This window comes from Spermophilus citellus, assembly GCF_964194105.1.
Source record: "Spermophilus citellus genome assembly, chromosome: 7".
NCBI classification, from domain to species: domain Eukaryota; kingdom Metazoa; phylum Chordata; class Mammalia; order Rodentia; family Sciuridae; genus Spermophilus; species Spermophilus citellus.
In genome coordinates, this window is record NC_138188.1 from 110773686 (window position 1) to 110792349 (window position 18664).

General features: G+C 37.9%; 1 protein-coding gene and 1 pseudogene across 2 annotated transcripts; one reads left to right on the forward strand and one right to left on the reverse strand.

Moving 5' to 3' along the window:
* Positions 1 to 19: 19 nt before the first annotated feature.
* LOC308653448 (large ribosomal subunit protein eL43-like) lies at positions 20 to 10773 on the forward strand (annotated as a pseudogene). The gene is made up of 3 exons (XR_014024274.1): positions 20 to 103; positions 834 to 928; positions 10382 to 10773. The product of XR_014024274.1 is annotated as a large ribosomal subunit protein eL43-like (transcript).
* DYNLT2B (dynein light chain Tctex-type 2B) lies at positions 1955 to 16946 on the reverse strand. Its single transcript, XM_081302009.1, has 5 exons — positions 16707 to 16946; positions 13039 to 13172; positions 6935 to 7004; positions 4237 to 4300; positions 1955 to 2110 (listed from the first exon to the last, which is right to left on the reverse strand). The coding sequence occupies exons 1-5, from the start codon at positions 16823 to 16825 to the stop codon at positions 2063 to 2065; spliced, it is 435 nt and encodes a 144-aa protein (XP_081158135.1). The 5' UTR covers positions 16826 to 16946; the 3' UTR covers positions 1955 to 2062.
* Between the last annotated feature and the right edge of the window lie 1718 nt (positions 16947 to 18664).

Genomic DNA, 18664 nt, shown 5'->3' on the forward strand with positions numbered 1-18664 from the left:
CCGAAACCCCGACCGCTGACACAGTAGTTCCGCTTTCACGGAGGCCCTCGGGAGTGAAGTGACGGAGCAGAAACACCTGAGGGCAGGAGATGAGAGTGGCTAAGTAAGGGTCAGCCTCCACCGGAAGCCTCGCGTGTGTGTGTGTGTGTGTGTGTGTGTGTGTGTGTGTGTGTAGTGAAGATGCCCCCTCCTACTGGGATGTGGATGTGCACATCCCACTGTAACACTAACACTCTCTGCAGTCGGTCAAGAAGCCTTACTCAACGGCTCCTTGCTGTCCCATCCCGACCCAAGGTGGTCCTTCCTACTGGCAGACACGCTGGCACCTTAGCGTCCACAAACTGGTGGCCCAGACTCTGCGCCCTTTACCACCTTGGTGATGGAAGGAGAATTTGTCCGCTGACAAGTCCTCCTCTCCTTTCTTCCTATTATTTTTGACCAGGTTGATTCACTAAAACATGAGCCTTAGGAATCAGCCGAAAGCTCTTGGAGCTGGAGTGGAGTGAATGCAAGGAGAGCACTGATAGGAAAACACACGCAGCAGGGTGTCTGGTGAAGAGAAGCATTTTCCTTTTGTAAAAAAAAAAAAAAAAAAAAAAAAAACCGAACCTTCGGTCTGGCATGAGTGAGGCACTGGGTTCGAGCCTCAGCACCATATGAAAATAAATGAATAAAATAAAGGTATTGTGTCCGCCTACAACTAAAAAACTTTGTGGAGTGGGATGGGAGAGATTCCTTTTGATTCTGTAGATCAAGACAAGTGAATACATAATGTTATGGAAGAAATATCTAAAGGAACTTTTTAATGTATTTACTGATTTTTTTTTCTTTAGTCTACATGCTTGACTTTAAAGTGGCTGAGAAGAGTGTGACTAGCCTCCATGGAGAAAAGGGATTTAAAACTGACCCTCTCCTTTTTGAATTTCAAGTAGGTACTTGAAAATGGCTGATAAACTAAAATACCCCAAATAAGGACAGTTAGCTGCAGAAGACTCCAGGGCTTCTAAGGTGAACATCACTACAAAGATTGTTTAGCCAAGGACAGTGGTACACTCCTGTAATCCTAGCGACTCAGGAGGGCTGAGACAGGAGGAGGGCAAATTCAAGGCCCCCTTAGCAATTTAGCAAGACCCTGACTCAAAACAAAAAATAAAAATGACTGGGGATGTAGCTCAGTGTTAAAGCACCCCTGGGTTCAATCCTAATACCAAAAAGAAAAAAATAGGTGTTTGGACAGTAACCAACATAGGAAGCTTAGTCAGAGAGCCTTAAGGGAGTTTGACATTTCTTATACCCTGACACTGGACAAACCCTGGAGATATAAGCATGGGTTTAATTGGTTGTGTAAATCAGAATGTCAATATTTGAGCAAAAACACTGGGTGAGAGAGATAAATGCAACAATTAAAAATATAGGGAGGCTGGGGTTGTGGCTCAGTGGTAGAGCACTTGTCTAAGTGTCAGGCACTGGGTTCTATTCTTAGCACCACATATAAATAAATGAATAAAATAAAAGTCCACAACATCTAAAAAAATTTTTAAAATATAGGGAAAGCTCAGTGCACAAATAAATTAATCTCTGTATTTTTATAGTAGTAAAAAAATAGAAATTAATAGTCGGTCACTACAAAAAATGGCAAAAAACAACAGTAGTATAACCTACTGGAATGAATGTAGCTATTATGCTTCTGAAAATCATAATGAAAATAAAACTACATAAAAACTATTCATGACATTATGAGAAGTTAAAAAATCAGAGTGTAACATTTTATATCTGTTTTTTTTTTTTAAACCTGCAAATTAAAAAAAAAAACCACTGGTAGAAAATATAAAATATTTACAGTTGGTTATCTTTGAATAACAAAAATGGGTTTTTTTTTCACTGCTTTCCAAATGTAATAAGAACATTATACAAAATCAAAACATTAAAAATATAAAGCCTAAAACACAACAGATCAAGTTGACAAACTAACAGCTTATCTTTATTTTGTCAAGATACTTAACAGAATAAAAAAAAATGTCAGATTTCTTCGTGGTCATCTTTTGCCAGCTTTTTCAAAGATTCAATAGTAGAAACACCCAAATGCTGCTACAACACAGAATAAACTGTCCTAAAAAAGAAATCAGAAAACAGAGAAATTCAGAATGATAGTGCTAATAAGGAAATAAGGGCAGCACAGGCAATTGAAATTAACACATATCATATCTCTGTCCATTTTCAGTCTCAATTCTTCCCTTCAATTAAAAAAATGGGCTGGGTGCTGTGGCACACACTTGTAATCCCAACAGCTCAGGAGGCTGAGGCAGGAGGATCATGAGTTCAAAGCCAGACTTAGCAACTTAGTGAGGTCCTAAGCAACTCAGTGAGACCCTGACTCTACATAAAATATAAAAATGGGCTGGGGATGTGGCTCACTGATTAAGCACCCCAGGTTCAATCCCCAGTACCCCCCCCCAAAAAAAAAAGTTTCCAAGTTTCTAAAGTATACCTATAAAGTTTCTTGCCTCTGAGTAACTACAAAATTGCTTACTAAAAGGATTTGATGGGAAAGAATTAGATTTGAATGAAGAATTAAATGTGAACTAATGAACTTTAGGTAATGATTAATTATTTTGCATAATGAATAATTATACCCAAAGTAAAATAATGTATGAAATGCTTTTAAGTTCTTGGAGCACATGTGTTACCTAACTCAAGTAATTATAGTATACTATCCCTGATAATAAGAATATCAGCACTTTAACATAAATTCTAGATAAGGAAATGGTCTCTGGGTGTTTCTCCTTAACTGATAAAAATTCACTTGTTTATCTTCTTCGAATGCTTTCCAAAGCCCAGTTCAACTCATTAAAACATTTTTTAGGTACTTTTTACAGGAGTTCCTCCTGGCTTAGCAATGTCTGATCCACCAACTTCACCTGCAGCCTGGTAGTGATGGGAGAAAAATAATCTAAACTCAAGTACCGGGGTATTAAACATCAAAATTCTTTTGGATATCTTCAAGCTGTGTTCTACAACAGTGCTATCTGTGGTGAAGGACCTATTAATTTCCTGTCCCTCATGGACTGATATTTTTCTAAAAACCTGGTAATCAGCAGAAGCATGTGAGGAATTTTTTTAAAAATTCAGATTCACTGATCCATTGTCTGGCTTATTTGATCAGAATCTACTTGAGCAGGGCCCTGGCATCTATATTTTAAACTAGTTCCCCAAATTATTCTTAGGCAGTCACAGCCAGTCTTTAGGAACATCTACTTCCTGATAGTCTAAATATAGTCTCAGAAAAATCCAATGACTTACCTAAAGCTATACAATTTGAAAGTGACACAGTTGGAAATAAAACTCCTCACTCCTAATTTATTCAGTCCAGTTTCTGTTCTACTCTAACTCTGACTGATCCAATCCTCTGATGCTCCCAGGATTGGAGCATCAGAAGATTGGATCATTTCTGGAAGCAGGTGAAAAATAACAGCATATAATTAAACTGCACAAAACACTTATGCCAATAACTCACCAATGTTTAAAGAAACCTCTTTTTTAAAATTGCTCATTTTTTTCTGTTTTAAGAAATAGTTTTAAGGGCTGGGGTTGTGGCTCAGTGTTACAGCTCTTGCCTAGCAAGTGTGAGGCACTATGTTCAATTCTCAGCACCAAATAAAAATAAATAAATGAAATAAACGTATTGTTTCCACCCAAAACTAAAAAAAAAATTAATGGTTTTAAGATAAACCAATTTTATAACTGAAAGAAAAATCATCTTTGCTTGTAGAATTCCCACCATTCAAATTTCTTTTTAGCTTAGCAAAGTGGACTTGTTCAAATAAACAAATATATAATTAAAATCTTTAGTTATCATTTATTACTTCAATAAGGATTGTCAGAATTGGGTTTCAGAATACAAGGGTGTATAAGTCAGGTAGCTAAAAATAATATAATAATTTTTACCTACCTATTCCCCCCACCTGTCTTTTCCATGTTGGGGATTGAATCCAGGGCCTCACATAAGCACTACACAAGCAGCTGTCATTGAGCTGTATACATACAAGTCTCCTTGCCTATAAGCAGCATGCTAGGTTTTACTAACACAAAAACTAACAATAAAATCATCTCATCTAAAAGAAGTTCAAGACAAATGTCTAAAATTAAAGTGTTCTCTGATCCTAATGAATGTACTTAATTTGACTTGGAATGCCCAACTGATCCTGGAAAGGAAAAGAGGTTTCCAAATAGACTTACATTCATGAAAACATCATAAGTGTAGTTGTCAGTGTCAGCATCCCAGAAACATCGAGCAGCCATACTAAAAAAATCAAAGATCAAAAAATTATCAACACTATAACAAGGATCTGAACTACACCTATTTGCCAAAAGCAAAAGCTTTCTTTCATACTCTTTTTTTTAAAAATTGTGCTGAGGATTGAACCCAGGGTCTCACACATACTAGACATGAGCTCTACCACTAAGCTTATATCCCCAGCCCTTCACACATTGTTCTGAATCAGTGCTTCCCAACCTTTTCACAGGTTAGTGCACAAAGAAAATTGTATTTGTACAGCAAAGTATGCTGCATACCTTGAAGAGACATGATTCATAGGTGAGGCTGCTTGCAGCTATGGCTGACCAGCCCAGGGGCTTTAGCAACTGACTGCCTGACAATTGCAGGGGTTGATATCTTGAAGTCTTTGGTACTCTGGGTGGGGCTCTGCTATTGATTACATCAACTAAAATACTTGTGTGTAACTTTTAATGGTCTTAATTCCTGCACGTACGGGAGACGGAGGTCTGTGAAGGGCCCAACAGATTAGTTAGCTCAACCTGATGATTTTATAGAGTTCCATAAAAGAAAGAGGCAAACTGAAATAGAATTCAGTCTTCCAACTAAATCTAGTATTATCTCTACAGAATGCTATGCTTCCTCTAAATTATCAAATTGGCCATTTTATCCCCCTCCCCCAAATTCTTAGATAAGAAAAAAGTGTTAGTCAAAATAAAAATCAGTGGTTCACATTGGTAATCCCAGCAGCTCAGGAGGCTAAGGCAAGAGGATTGTGAGTTCAAAGCCAGCTTCAACAAAAGAGAGATGCTAAGCAACTCAGTGAGACCCTGTCTCTAAATAAAATACAAAATAGGGCTGGGGATGTGGCTCAGTGGTCGAGTGCCCCTGAGTTCAATCCCTGGAAAAAAAATGTAAACAAATGCCCATTAGGACCGGATTGGTAAATGAAATGATGGTATTTCCTGGCAACGAAATTCTGTGTAGTCGCCAAAGAGATGTTCTGCAAAAAATAGTCACAATATAATGTTATGTGAAAAAAGTAATTACAGATGTTTTACATTTTTATGAAATGTATGAATATGATTCATCATCATTAACATTTACTAAGTGCTTACTTTGTGCCAGTCATTATACTCACTAATCTTAGTGCTTTCAGGCATTTGCGAGGCAGTTACTGGGGACTAACTCCCCTGTCAAGGGAAGGAATCAGAAGATCGAGCTCTATTAATAACACTGACACTAGCCAGATATATATTTTGGGGCAAATTGTGCAGAAGTGGCATCCATAAAATAAGGAAACTAGTATTTACAGTACCTTCCAGATCTAATATTCTATGGCAAAAATTCTCGGTGATAATATCTATAAGATATTTTTTATTTATTTTTTTTTAGAGAGAGAGAGAGAGAGAGAGAGGGAGAGAATTTTTTTAATATTTATTTTTTAGTTTTCGGTGGACAGAACATCTTTGTTTGTATGTGGTGCTGAGGATTGAACCCTGGCCGCACGCATGCCAGGCGAGCGTGCTACCGCTTGAGCCACATCCCCAGCCCTATAAGATATTTTTAAAATATTTTTTTAGTTGTAGATGGACACACAATATCTTGATTTATTTTTATGTGGTGCTGAGGATCAAACCCAGTGCCTCACACATGTGAGGCAAGCATTTTTACCACTGAGTTCAGCCCCGGCCCACAGGTATTTTTTAATTCATTTAATTCCAATACCTTCTTACAAAATATGTAATAATGTACTTTCTTAGAAAATCCTGCATTTGACACTATTTATAAAGGAAGATGGAGGATTAATACTTAAGCATAGGAAAATACATGCAACAAATTTTGGAATTAATAATACAGAAATGAGAGTTTGAGATCATGAAAATGAATGAGCTCACTATAAAGCACCAAGAATATAAGGCCAAGAACTGAACCTTGGGGCTGGGGATGTGGCTCAAGCGGTAGGGCGCTCGCCTGGCATGCTTGCAGCCCGGGTTCGATCCTCAGCACCACATACAAACAAAGATGTTGTGTCTGCCGAAAACTAAAAAATAAATAAATAAATATTAAAATTCTCTCTCTGTGTGTCCCTCTCTCTCTTAAAAAAAAAAAAAGAATTGAACCTTGTAGAGAGCTCACAACTGGGATATAAGGGAGAAAGGAACCAGTGAAGAAAAGAAAATACGCAGTCAGAGAAACAAGTTAGATAACTGACACCAGGGCCAAAAAAAAAAAAAAAAAAATGGAGTGACTTTTAAGAAACAGAAGCCAAGGCCAAGAACAAGAGCTAGTAGATTGGCTAATAAGGAGATCATCTCAATTAAATATTTATGAAAGTAAAAATGTCAAAATGTTGGCAATGAGGAATATGGTAGGAAATATGTATCCATAATCCCATGTTGTATATGGAGGCATGTATACATAAACCCTAAAAGATTTACTAGCCTATAGATACTATGAAGAATGAGTTACCCTATGGAGCTCATCTAGACTGGACCTTACTCTCTAGTTCCAGGACCTCTTTAGTTCATAGCTGCATTTTGTTACACTGTCCTTTCTTCTCATTCTTGCAAAGATACAATCTAACTGAATTTTCAAGAGGAAGAATACCTCATAAGAAACAGATGAATAAAAACAAGAAGGAAAAAATCAACTACTCACAATACTCCTTCACCTCTTTGTTCTCCAATCACTACTTGTACCACCATTTTATATCGGTCAAATCCCATTTCTAAAAAGAAAAAATAAGAAAGTTATCTATAAGCAAATCTGTGGAAAATTACTTATTTAAGGCAAATTTGTCCAGAATGGACCTAAATATTCAGTTCACAAGTACTTAATGAGTATAATGTTAAGCTTGTGAGTCAGAGGGACCTGAAGATAGATCTTAACTATAAAATTAACCAAGACCATAACCTTAGAAAACTTATGTAACTTTTCAGTTTAAGTTCCTCTCATCTGTTAAGTGGGAATAATATTACCTACCTCCAGGATACTTATAAAGTTAGGTGAGATAAGGTATAAAAATACATAAAGCATCTAGAATAGTATTAGCACATAATGGTCTCTCAATAAAGCTTAGCTTCCTTTTTTTTCCCCTACTCTAAGTCAGGTACTAAGCTAGGCCTTCAAGTTACAGAGATAAATAAAATACTTTACTAATAGTAGTAAAGAAATTGAAGGCAGACAGAAAAATAACATGAAAATACAATATGCCATTAACTTCAGGAGTAGCAGGTATAAGGTACATAAAGAGCACGCAGCTGGGAAGAGATAACCGGAAAAGACTTCATGGGCAGTGTGATAATAAATAAAATGAGTCTTGAAGGATGAGTGAGAATTGACCAAGTCAACAATCTTTCTCCATTTTTTGAAGAGGGAATAGCTTTTGCAAAGGCATGAGAACCCAGGTTCTCCAGCAAACTGTAAGCTGTTCAGTAAGGTAGGAAAGAAAAGCAATAAGAAGATTTGGGGGTATATTGGAGTGACCAGCACAACCCTCAACTTCCTGCCCCATCAACTGTACTGCTAAAGAAATAAAACCCTAGGGCTGGAGATGTGGCTCAAGTGGTAGCGCGCTCGACTGGCATGCGTGCAGCCCAGGTTCGATCCTCAGCACCACATACAAAGATGTTGTGTCCGCCGAAAACTTAAAAATAAATATTAAAAAAAAATCCTAAAAAAAAAAAAAAAGAAATAAAACCCTGAAAATTCTCACTAATGCCAAATCTGGACAGAAGAAAACTGAAGGGCACCTCTACCTTCCTACTCTTCTGAGCAGGGGATAGAAGAATTTTTAAAAAAGAAGAAGAAAGAAAGAAAAGAAAAGAAGGGAGGGAAATGGGCAACAAACAGGCCAACTCTCTTTGGTGAAAATAAAGTCTCCAGGATTATATATTAAGTTGGGCAAACAACCTGAATACAAGTAACCTCCTAATTCAGAATATTAAACAAAAATCTTAGAATATAAAGCCCAAGTTTTTTGTTTGTTTTATATTGTTTTTGTTTTTCATACTAGGAATTGAACCCAGGGGCACTCTACCTCTGAGCTACATTTCCCAGCCCTTTGAATTTTTTTATTTTGAGACAGTGTCTTCCTAAGTTGCCCAGGCTAGCCTTGAACTTTCAATCCTCCTGCCTCAGCCTCCTGAGTCTCTAGGATTACAGACACGCACCACCACTCCTGGCAGGCCAAGTCATTCTTTAAAAATGTTGCACATTCAGATGAGCTTTCTCCTTTCTCTACTGAATTCCTTATGCTATAGAAATATGGCTAGGATATCAAATCACAGTTCTAAGAGAAAAATAAAATATTCTCGTATGCTAGAAAGAGAACTTGAAAAAAAACACCCATACCATATCTGAGCAATTATGATATATAGGCAGAACAAAAAAAGAAACTGAATAGCAATATGTAATGACACAATGGCAAAAACAAAAGAATAACACACTGTGAAAGACACTGTATAAGAGATTAAAAAATTCAACCTATTAGATAATATAAATAAGAATGAAGAGAAATTCCTCATAATTGATTTACATAAAACAATGCAAGTTTATACATTCAATGAAATAAGAACTCAATCACATTATAAAACAATGAAAAGAGATGAAAGGGAAGATAACATCCTAGGAAAGAAACAATTCTTACACAACCAATATTCAAATAATGTCTTTGTAGAACTAATAAATTCAAAGTAGCAAAAGAGCCAGGCACAGTGGGGCATGCCTGTAATCCCAGAGATTTGGGAAGTTGATGTAGGAAGATCGTAAATTCAATGCCAGCATCAGCAACTTTGCAAGGCCTTTAGCAATTTAGTAAGACTGTCTCAAAAAATACTGGTGCAATGGCACTTGCCTGTAATCCCAGCAGCCTGGAGGTTGAGACAGAAAGACCACAAGTTCAAATCCAGCCACAGCAACATAGTGAGGGCCTCAGCAACTTAGCGAGGTCTGTCTCGAAAAATAAAAAGGGCTGGGGATGTGGCTCAGTGATCAAGCACCCCTGGATTTGATCTCTAGTATCAAAAACAACAACAAGTCAAAATGGAAATAAAGAAGACACAAATGAAAACTAAATTACTGCCTTAACATAATCACAAGTAAAAATGACAGTGAAAAAGGAAGAAATTATGCCAGAGGAATAAAGCTAATAGACATGGAAAGCAAAGATGAGTCAATATAAGAACACTTGGTGGGCTGGGGATGTGGCTCAAGCGGTAGCGCGCTCGCCTGGCATGCGTGCGGCCCGGGTTTGATCCTCAGCACCACATACCAACAAAGATGTGTCCGCCGAGAACTAAAAAATAAATATTAAAAATTCTCTCTCTCTCTCTCTCCTCTCTCACTCTCTCTTTAAGAAAAAAAAAAAGAACACTTGGTATCCTGAACAAGAGAATATAAATAATGGAACATAAAATGTATTCAGAGATGAAAGAAAATTCTTCCAATATGGAAAAATGAAATCTGCCAACTACCAACCCAGACCCTAGAGCATAAAAACTAAGGATAGGCATCTTTAAGCAGATAACATCAAATTGGCTTCAGATTTATCCACAGACAATTAACCCTTATGTTTCATTGTCCCAGATGTGGAACACCTATAAAAACTTACAGTAGGGCTGGGGACATAGCTCAGTTGGTAGAGTGCTTGCCTTGCATGCACGAGGCCCTGGGTTCAATCCTCAGGACCACATAAAAACAAACAAACAACAGCAAAAAAAACCCAAAAAACTTATAGTATGTAATATACAATATAATTATATAATATATAGTATAATTAAATAATGAGAACATAATTATGCTATAATTATAACATTAATATAATAATATATATAAGCTTCAGATTATGATTTCTAACCTACTTTAATACACCTGTGCCAATTTTGCTGAAATATTCACAGAATTGAAAACTTGGAACATAATGGGTTAACATTCATTACCAGAAGGCAATGAAGAAAAGTACACTAGAGTCAAGAAAATAAATTATTACCCCAAAAATATTCATACAGGCTACAGAGTAACTTGGTAGAGTACTTGCCTAGCATGCTTAAGGCCCTTGGTTCAATCCCCAGCATTGCAAAATTAATAAATAAATCCGCTCTTCAGTCTCAGGCCTAAGTCATGGCAACAGGCTAAACACACTAAGAAAGTCAGAATCGTCAGTAAATATGGGACCCGGTACGGTGCCTCCCTCTGGAAAATGGTGAAGAAAATTGAAATCAGCTAGCACGCCAAATACACATGTTCCTTCTGTGGCAAAACCAAGATGAAGAGACGGGCTATGGGGATCTGGCACTGTGGTTCCTGCGTGAAAACAGTGGCTGGTGGTGCCTGGACCTACAACACCACTTCTGCCGTCACAGTCAAGTCTGCAATCAGAAGGCTGAAGGAATTGAAAGACCAGTAGAAAGTTCTACCCTATAGCAAAATTGTGGTTTGTTGTTAATTGTATTAACTGGATGTTCTTTCTGATGTGAATTGCATTAATATTGTCCTTTCAAAAGATTTATAAATTGAGGGCTGGGGATGTGGCTCAAGCGGTAGGGCGCTCGCCTGACATGCGTGCGACCTGGGTTCGATCCTCAGCACCACATACAAACAAAGATGTTGTGTCCGCCGAGAACTAAAAAATAAATATTAAAATTCTCTCTCTCTCTCTCAAAAAAAAAAAAAAGATTTGTAAATTGAAGCTCTTCTAATTTGAATTGGAAAATTTTGCTGAGATGCGTTATTATAATTCAGGTCTTTTTTCTTCAATAGTCAGATGATAATGGCATGAAACCTTATGGCTTAGGTATATACTTAGCTTTTTTTTTTTTTTAATCACTGTTCAACTACTCAGAGATACATTGACACTGTACAAAATTTGTTTCAAAGGTAAAATGTGCTAAAATACACAAAGGATATATAAATAAATAAACAAACAAACAAACAAACAAATAAATAAATAAATCCTACAAAGCATATTCTAGTTTAAAGACAAAAGGCAGATATCTCAAACATAAAAAAGTACAAGAAATATACAGCATTTATGAGAAAAAAAAAACTGACAAAATGTCATCAGGTAAATTTGAACCAAAATAAAGAACCTGGCAATGAAAGTATGAAAAAAGGACCAAATAGTGAACAATCATTCCATATAAATATAGAATCAATACTATACGACTACGGGAAATAGATCTTCAGTATCCCTTTGTTACTAAAGGATCTATATGTATATACCCAGAAAAGAGGTTGCTATGATGTTTGCCTAAGTGTAGGTAGTGACACTTGGGTATTTCCCCCGTCCCACTTTCTCTCTCCCCAGATTGTGGATAAACCCAACATATGCTAAGCATATGCTCTACACCAGCCCCGCACCCAGCTCCATGGGGTGATTTTTCTTTTATTTACTATTCTACAGTGTTTAAATTTTTATAATGAGCATATATCTTGTTTTTACTATAATTTTAACTGAATTTTCATTAACAAGTCAGAAAACAAAAATGCTAATATACTAATAGTAGTGAATTCTGAGTGAAAGAAATATATAGGATTACTATTTTCTTCTTTGTGCTTTTCTATATATTTGGGGCAAGGAATACTGGGAATTAAACCCAGGGCCTCACACAGGCTAGGGAAGCATTCTACCACTGAAAACTATATTACCTGCCCTTTTAATTTTTTATTTTGACATAGGATCTCACGCAGTTGCGTAGGGCTGGCCTCAAACTTGTGATCCTCCTGCCTCAACCTTGCTAGCAGCTGGGATTACAGGCATGTGCCACCATACCTGGCTATATTTTTTCATTTCTAAAAGTTAAAACAACCCAGGAAAAGAAGAAAATACACCAAAATAGTAAATGATAATTACTTTTGGATAATAAAATTTCATGTAATTTTCTAAAACTTTAAGTATACTTTTCTGTATAGTCCAGAATTGTTATAATGAACATAAATTACTTTCACAAAGACATTCCTTCCTTTTAAAAAGAGCAGATAGATATTGTGAATTGTGCTGCTATAAACATTGATGTGGCTCTGTCCCTGAAATATGCTGTTTTTAAGTTTGTGATGGACATTATTAACTAAAGTACATGTATGAAGACACAATTGGTGTGAATATACTTTGTATACAACGGGAGATGTGAAAAATTATGCTCTATATGTGTAATAAGAATTGTAATGCATTCCACTGTCATATATAAATTAAAAAATTAATTTAAAAAAGAGCAGCTAGAAATAAAGAACTTTTTAGATGATATAGCATTAATAGTAACAGCATAATAATGTTTTTGTTAACATTATGAACAAAAGAAAGACAAAGAGGACAAGGTGGGAAAAGGACAAAATACACTCTGCAGATGTAGGGTTTGGCAGGAGTGGAAGGTTGAGTAATATAAGTGGTAAAGGATTCAGCTGAAGAAATGGACTGAGGACAGCCTTGGAGGGTACTGAATGCCAGACTAAGAAATTGATAGCTTAATGGGAAAAAAAAAAAAAACAACAGGAATTATGGGAGAAAGTCACCCTTAATTCCTGGCCTTTTTGAATTCTTAAATTTCTAGGACAGTGGTTCCCTACAATGTTTTATTTCACATCTCTACTCTTTCCCACCATCTGCAAAAGTCACCAAATAATTATAGAAGACTAGATAATGAAGAAAAAATTGTCTTTAATAGAATCCACAGCTTATATCCCTTGTTTAAAGATGGGAAAGAAAACAAATGGGTAAAACTGAATGCTTGAAGATAATACGTCATTTCCAGTTATTACACTCTTACCTTTTAATTTATCTTTAATATTTTCTGATAAATGTTTTGTGAGCTGAGCCATTTCTTCTGGAATATATTCAGCATTTGCCAGTTCCTCCTTGAGCACAGTGTGGATACAGTCTTTAACCACAGAGGGTCTGAACCTAAATGAAAAATTTGAGAACATCTAATTGGTAACTCCAAAATCCCAACTTGCCTTCACACTTCAACTTCCCCAGGTTTTTTTTTCTTTTTCTTTTTGTCCTGCTTTCTCATATTTTTTCATTATAAAAGTAATAGAAACAAATTAATATAACAAGTCATATCCCAAATTTCGCTCTATAGCCTAGACTATCCCTTAACCTCAGATCAACAAATATTCCAATGTCTAATAAGCAATTTTTTTTTTTTTTGGTGATGCTGGATATTGAACCCAGGGCCTGGTGCATGCAAAGCAAGCACTCTACCAACTGAGCTATATTCCCAGCCCAGAAATTCAAATTAAATTCATTCAGTATTGAGTTTCTCCTCTCCATAGACTAGGTCTCCTATGGTTTTTCCCATCTCAGTCAATCGGAACTCTATTCTTCCAGTCTTGTTGGTGAGAAAATCTTATCTATTCTACCTTCAAAATAATCTAAAATTCAATCACTCTTACCACCCCATCACCACCATCTTGTTCCAAACTACTATTTCCATTATCTTTTGCCTGGATAATTCACTCAGTAAAGGCCAGTGTCTTCACTCTAACCTATAAGGTATCATGTGATCTACCACAACAAATTTTCTGACTTTGTTTTCTAGTACTTTTTGCATACTTCTGTACTCAGGCCATACTGGCCTTCCTTATGTTCTTTTATTTTTTTTTTAACATTTAAAAAATTACTTAGTTGTAGATCAACACAATAGATTTATTTATTTTTATGTGGTGCTGAGGATCAAACCGAGTGTCTTACATGTACTTGGCAAGCGCTCTACCACTGAGCCACAGTCCCCACCCCCTTCCCTAGTTCTTTAACCACATCAGGCTTACAAAGCTTTGTGCCTCTATAATTGCCATTATCTCTGCCCAAAGTTTAATTCCTCCCTATACAAGCATGTCTAGCTCCCATACTTCTTTTTATTTTTAGCTGTATATGGACACAATAACTTTATTTTATTTATATGCGGTGCTGAGAATCAAACCCAGGTCCTCACACATGCTAGGCAAGGCTCTACTACTGAGCCACAAACCCAGCCTTCCATCACTTCCTTTTTTTTTCTCCCTCCCTTACTTCTTACAAGTCTTTATTCAAAAGTCACCCTTCCTAGCTACACTCAACAAACTTCAAAGCACCCTCTGTCCCTTCCTGGCATTTGTTACCGGTTACCCTCTGATACATTATATACTTTACTTTTGTATTTCTTATTTATTGTCCTTCAACTCTGCTAGACATAAAATCCATGAGAGTAGAGATTATTTGTCTGTTTTGTTCAGTTATACTCCCTTTTCCTGTAACAATGCCCAGCACATAATAGATACTAAATAAATGGGAGGGGGTTGGTTTTTGTTGTTGTTTTGTTTTTTGTTTCTTTTATTTGTTTATTTTTGGTATGGGATTGAACTCAGGGACACTAGACCACAGAGCCACATCCCCAGCCCTATTTTGTATTTTATTTAGAGACAGGGTCTCATTGAGTTGTTTAGCATTTCGCTTTTGCTGAGGCTGGCTTTGAACTCAAGATCCTCCTGCTATAGTCTTCTGAGCCACTGGGATTACAGGCCTGCACACTGTGCCCTGCTGATTTTTTGGTTTTTTGTTGTTGTTGTTGTTGTTGTTTGTTTGTTTGTTTGTTTTGTTTGGTACTGGAGATTTGAACTCAGAGGTGCTCTACCACTGAGCTATATCCCCTCCCCTTTTTAATTTTTTATTTTTAGACAGGGTCTTAATTAAGTTGCTGAGGCTGGCATTGAACTTGTGATTCTAAAGTTTGTCTCAGATTCCCAAATCACTGGGATTATAGTCATGTACCACCACACCTGGCTTAAATGGATAGTTTTTGAAAAAAAAAAAAGATTATTGGATAAATGAAGACAGGGAAAAGAAAAAAAGAAAAAAGGCCTCCTTTAATTTCACCAGCCTAATAATACAATTAGCAAGTTGCTTGAGTTTATTATATATTAAAACACTAGGTCCTTTTTAGAACTGTATATTCCATCAGTTTATCTATCAAGTGCCAAGTTATCAAAATGTTTAAAGTTTTCAGCTTATTATAAAGTTTAATATTCAGTGCACTACTGTCCCCTCATTACTTTTTCATATATTTCCTTTGCTTTCTTGCCTTCTCATTTGCACAGGTGAAATTCAGAATCATCAAATTTCCAAGATTTGGGGGCTAGAAGTGTTGCTCAGAGGTAGAATGCCTGCTAAGCATGAAGGAGGACAGGGGTTCAGTCCCCAGTGAACATGTGTACACACACACAAGATTTGCTCTGTCCAAAATGTGGTTGTCTTCTTAACAAACACACTGTATTTGGCTCCTCCCTTCAGCTTTTTTTTTTTTTTTTTTTTTTTTTTTTTTTTTTTGTGGTGCTGGGGATTAAACCCAGGGCCTTGTGCATGCACTCTACCAACTGAGCTATATCCCCAGCAGGCTTTTTTAATTCTTGATAAAATGTTAAGGTTTTCTTCAGACATGTCACACATAAACTCATAGGATTATTCCTACATAATACATATTTTTTGTTAATCCTGTTCTGCACTGTTTTTCAACCAACAGAAACCCCTCTTAATGCCATTCTATGCATGTAGAATACTTTACTGGAATAACTGAAAACACTGTCCATTTTACCCAATAAAAAATTACTACATAATTTTGAAAAAAAATTTAGTTGTCAATGGACCTTTATTTTATTTATTTATATGTGGTGCTGAGAATCGAATCCAGTGCCTCACACATGCTGGGCAAGCACTCTACCACTGAGGTACAAACCCAGCCCCTACATGAATTTTTTTCAATCACATGTAACCAAAGTTCCTGGTTTCCAACACTACATTTGCTAAGAATGAAATTCGGCAATATGGTTTCCAACAACAGAAAAAGGGCTTGGGAAATTCTTTAAAAATATCTTTCTCGTGAAGATGATAGAAATTAGTGATTAGCCATGGATCCTGCAGACTTAGCTGACTGCCCTCTTCTGGCAAGCTAATACTGTCTAAGAGCATCTGGACAGTACATAGGAAGGACTTTGTACACCGATCGGGTGCCAGGAGTTTAAGTGCATTCTGGCACAGCTGTGCACACGGTAACCCTCAAAACACCAATGAACCGCGTTCCTCATAAGCCGCTGGTGTTTTGCCTCTCTCGGTCCATCTCCTTTTCCCTTGCGTGTGTCCTGGATCCCCTAGGTGTCAACCATTCCGGCTGCGCCAGCCTGTTTGCAGGAGACCTAACTCTGCAAAGGTGCAGCCAGTCCTCTACTGTCCCCTGCTGCCGGAGAAGAGTTGGAACGCCGAACAGCAGCGTCCCCGCGACCCACAGCTCCTCCCCGCCCCTCCCGTTCTCTCCGTCCCCCACCCTGCCCCTCCCCTCCCAACCCTGGAGGCCCGGGTCTTGGCCCGCGCGCCCCTTTCCGGCCGTTAAGCTCCCAGACGACCTGTGCTTGGCGAACCCAGCCCTCTCGAGGTCGCCCCTGCCACATCCCATCTGCTACCCGCCTTTGCTGGAAAATGGGCCTCAGAATGTAGGTGTTCTCCGCCTCCCCTGAGTTCTTCTCAGTGTCAAGCAATCCGTCGCCCACGGGCCGAGAAAGGGACGGGTGGGCGGATGTGGTCATGATCAGGGATTCTCGGCCCTGGCGTAAGTCACTACCAGGCCCAGATCGCTTGCTGCTGCCGCGTGGGGCCGGGGGACGGTCGCCAGGACAACAGGGCTGCTCCAGGTCCCCACGTGACCAGGCCGCTAGTTCCAGCCCAGCGGCTGGTCCTTCACCGCGCCTGCGCACCCGCTGCAGCCAGGAACTGGCGGAGCGTCTCTGTCTGGCGCTTCAACGTGCCCAGTCGTTTACCAACAAAGACACAATCTTAGGAAAGACACACGGAACCTGACGTTCACAGAGGTTAGGAATCATAACTAAGGATACTCAGCTAGGAGAGCAGCCAGGCTCTGATTAGAACCAAGAGTCGTCAGGAGCTGGGCGCTGAGGCAGGAGGATGGCGAGTTCAAAACCAGCCTCAGCAACTGAGACCCTGTCTCAAAATGAAAAATAAAAAGGGCTGGAGATGTGGCTCGTTAAGCACCCCTGGGTTCAATCCCTGGTGCCAAAAAAAAAAAAGAGTCTTCAAACCGTAGTCTTTGGACAAAACCCATCCTTCCTCCCATCCTTCCTTCTGTTTTTGTTCTCCTTATGAGCTAAGAACAGGAATTATATATGTAGAGATTTTTAATCATATATGTAGAGAGTCATGAAAAATATAGGGATTTAAAACGTCAGTGCCCATAAAGTTTTATTGGAATGCGTTTACATCTTGTCTATTGCTACTTTTGTCCCATAAAGGCAGAATTGAATAGTGCATCAAAGACCATATTGCCTTCAAAACCTAAAATATTATCTTGCCCCTTATAGAAAAAGTGCAAAGCACCACTCGAAACCATAATCACCAGCCTGCAGTTCTTAGCCAGCTTGCATTTCTTACCTATGTTACTGCAAAAGTCAGAAAAGAGCAGATTTTAGGAGGTATTTCTTACCATTTTTTTTTTCATTCTTTGCTTTTAAGTAAAGTTTTTGTTCCTGTTTTAGAATGCTGTAGGTCTTGGCCTCTGCCCATTATCAATCCAGACTTCCTTTGGTGACCTTTAACCTTGACTATGTTAACAAGTTCCAAAACTTGCTTCTATACAATGCAAAAAGGGTAGGGCCAAATAAAACTGTCTTTGCAAATTCCAGTACAGACAACTAATTTTACTATTCCAGGATTTGGTTTACAAAGTGCCTTATTGAAATTGTTGCTTAGATTGGTCTCCCTGATTCCAATAAACTCTCACCAACTTCACCTTCCCATTCCACCCTTCACACTATCTCAGAGTGTCACTGCTTGGCTTGAAATTGTTTGATGGCTTTTTATGGCTATCTCCTGTGCATATATACTTCTTTGCTTCATGATCTGAACTGGTTTATTGAGCCTTCCTTCTGCTGACCAATGTCAACACTGCTCTAATCCATGATTGTAGTTCCCCAGGAAGCTTGCTGTGCCTCATCCATTGCCGGGAGCAATGGACTAAGCTAATTATTACTAAAACAAAGTGTCATTTTCTATAACTACACTACATTAATGCCATCTAATCTTCAGACTCACTGAAGGATCTCCAGTTGTCCCAGTTGTTTCTTGTAGAATTCAGTTCATGAGCATGTGTTACATGGAGTTGTCTTATTTTTTTATTCTTTGAACCACATCACTGGGCATTATGTCTATGAGAAATGCCCTTTGATCTCCAAATACCTGAGTCCAGACAGAGAGCTGAGAACACCTATTCCAAAGATGAGTCTACTTTCTCTGAGCAAGAATATGAACAAAGAAACATCCTCTCCATTCCAGGATGATATTCATAAAGGCATATGCAAGGTAAGAGACAGATTTTCTTCTTAAAATGTTTACTTAGTGTCTGATGAATAGAT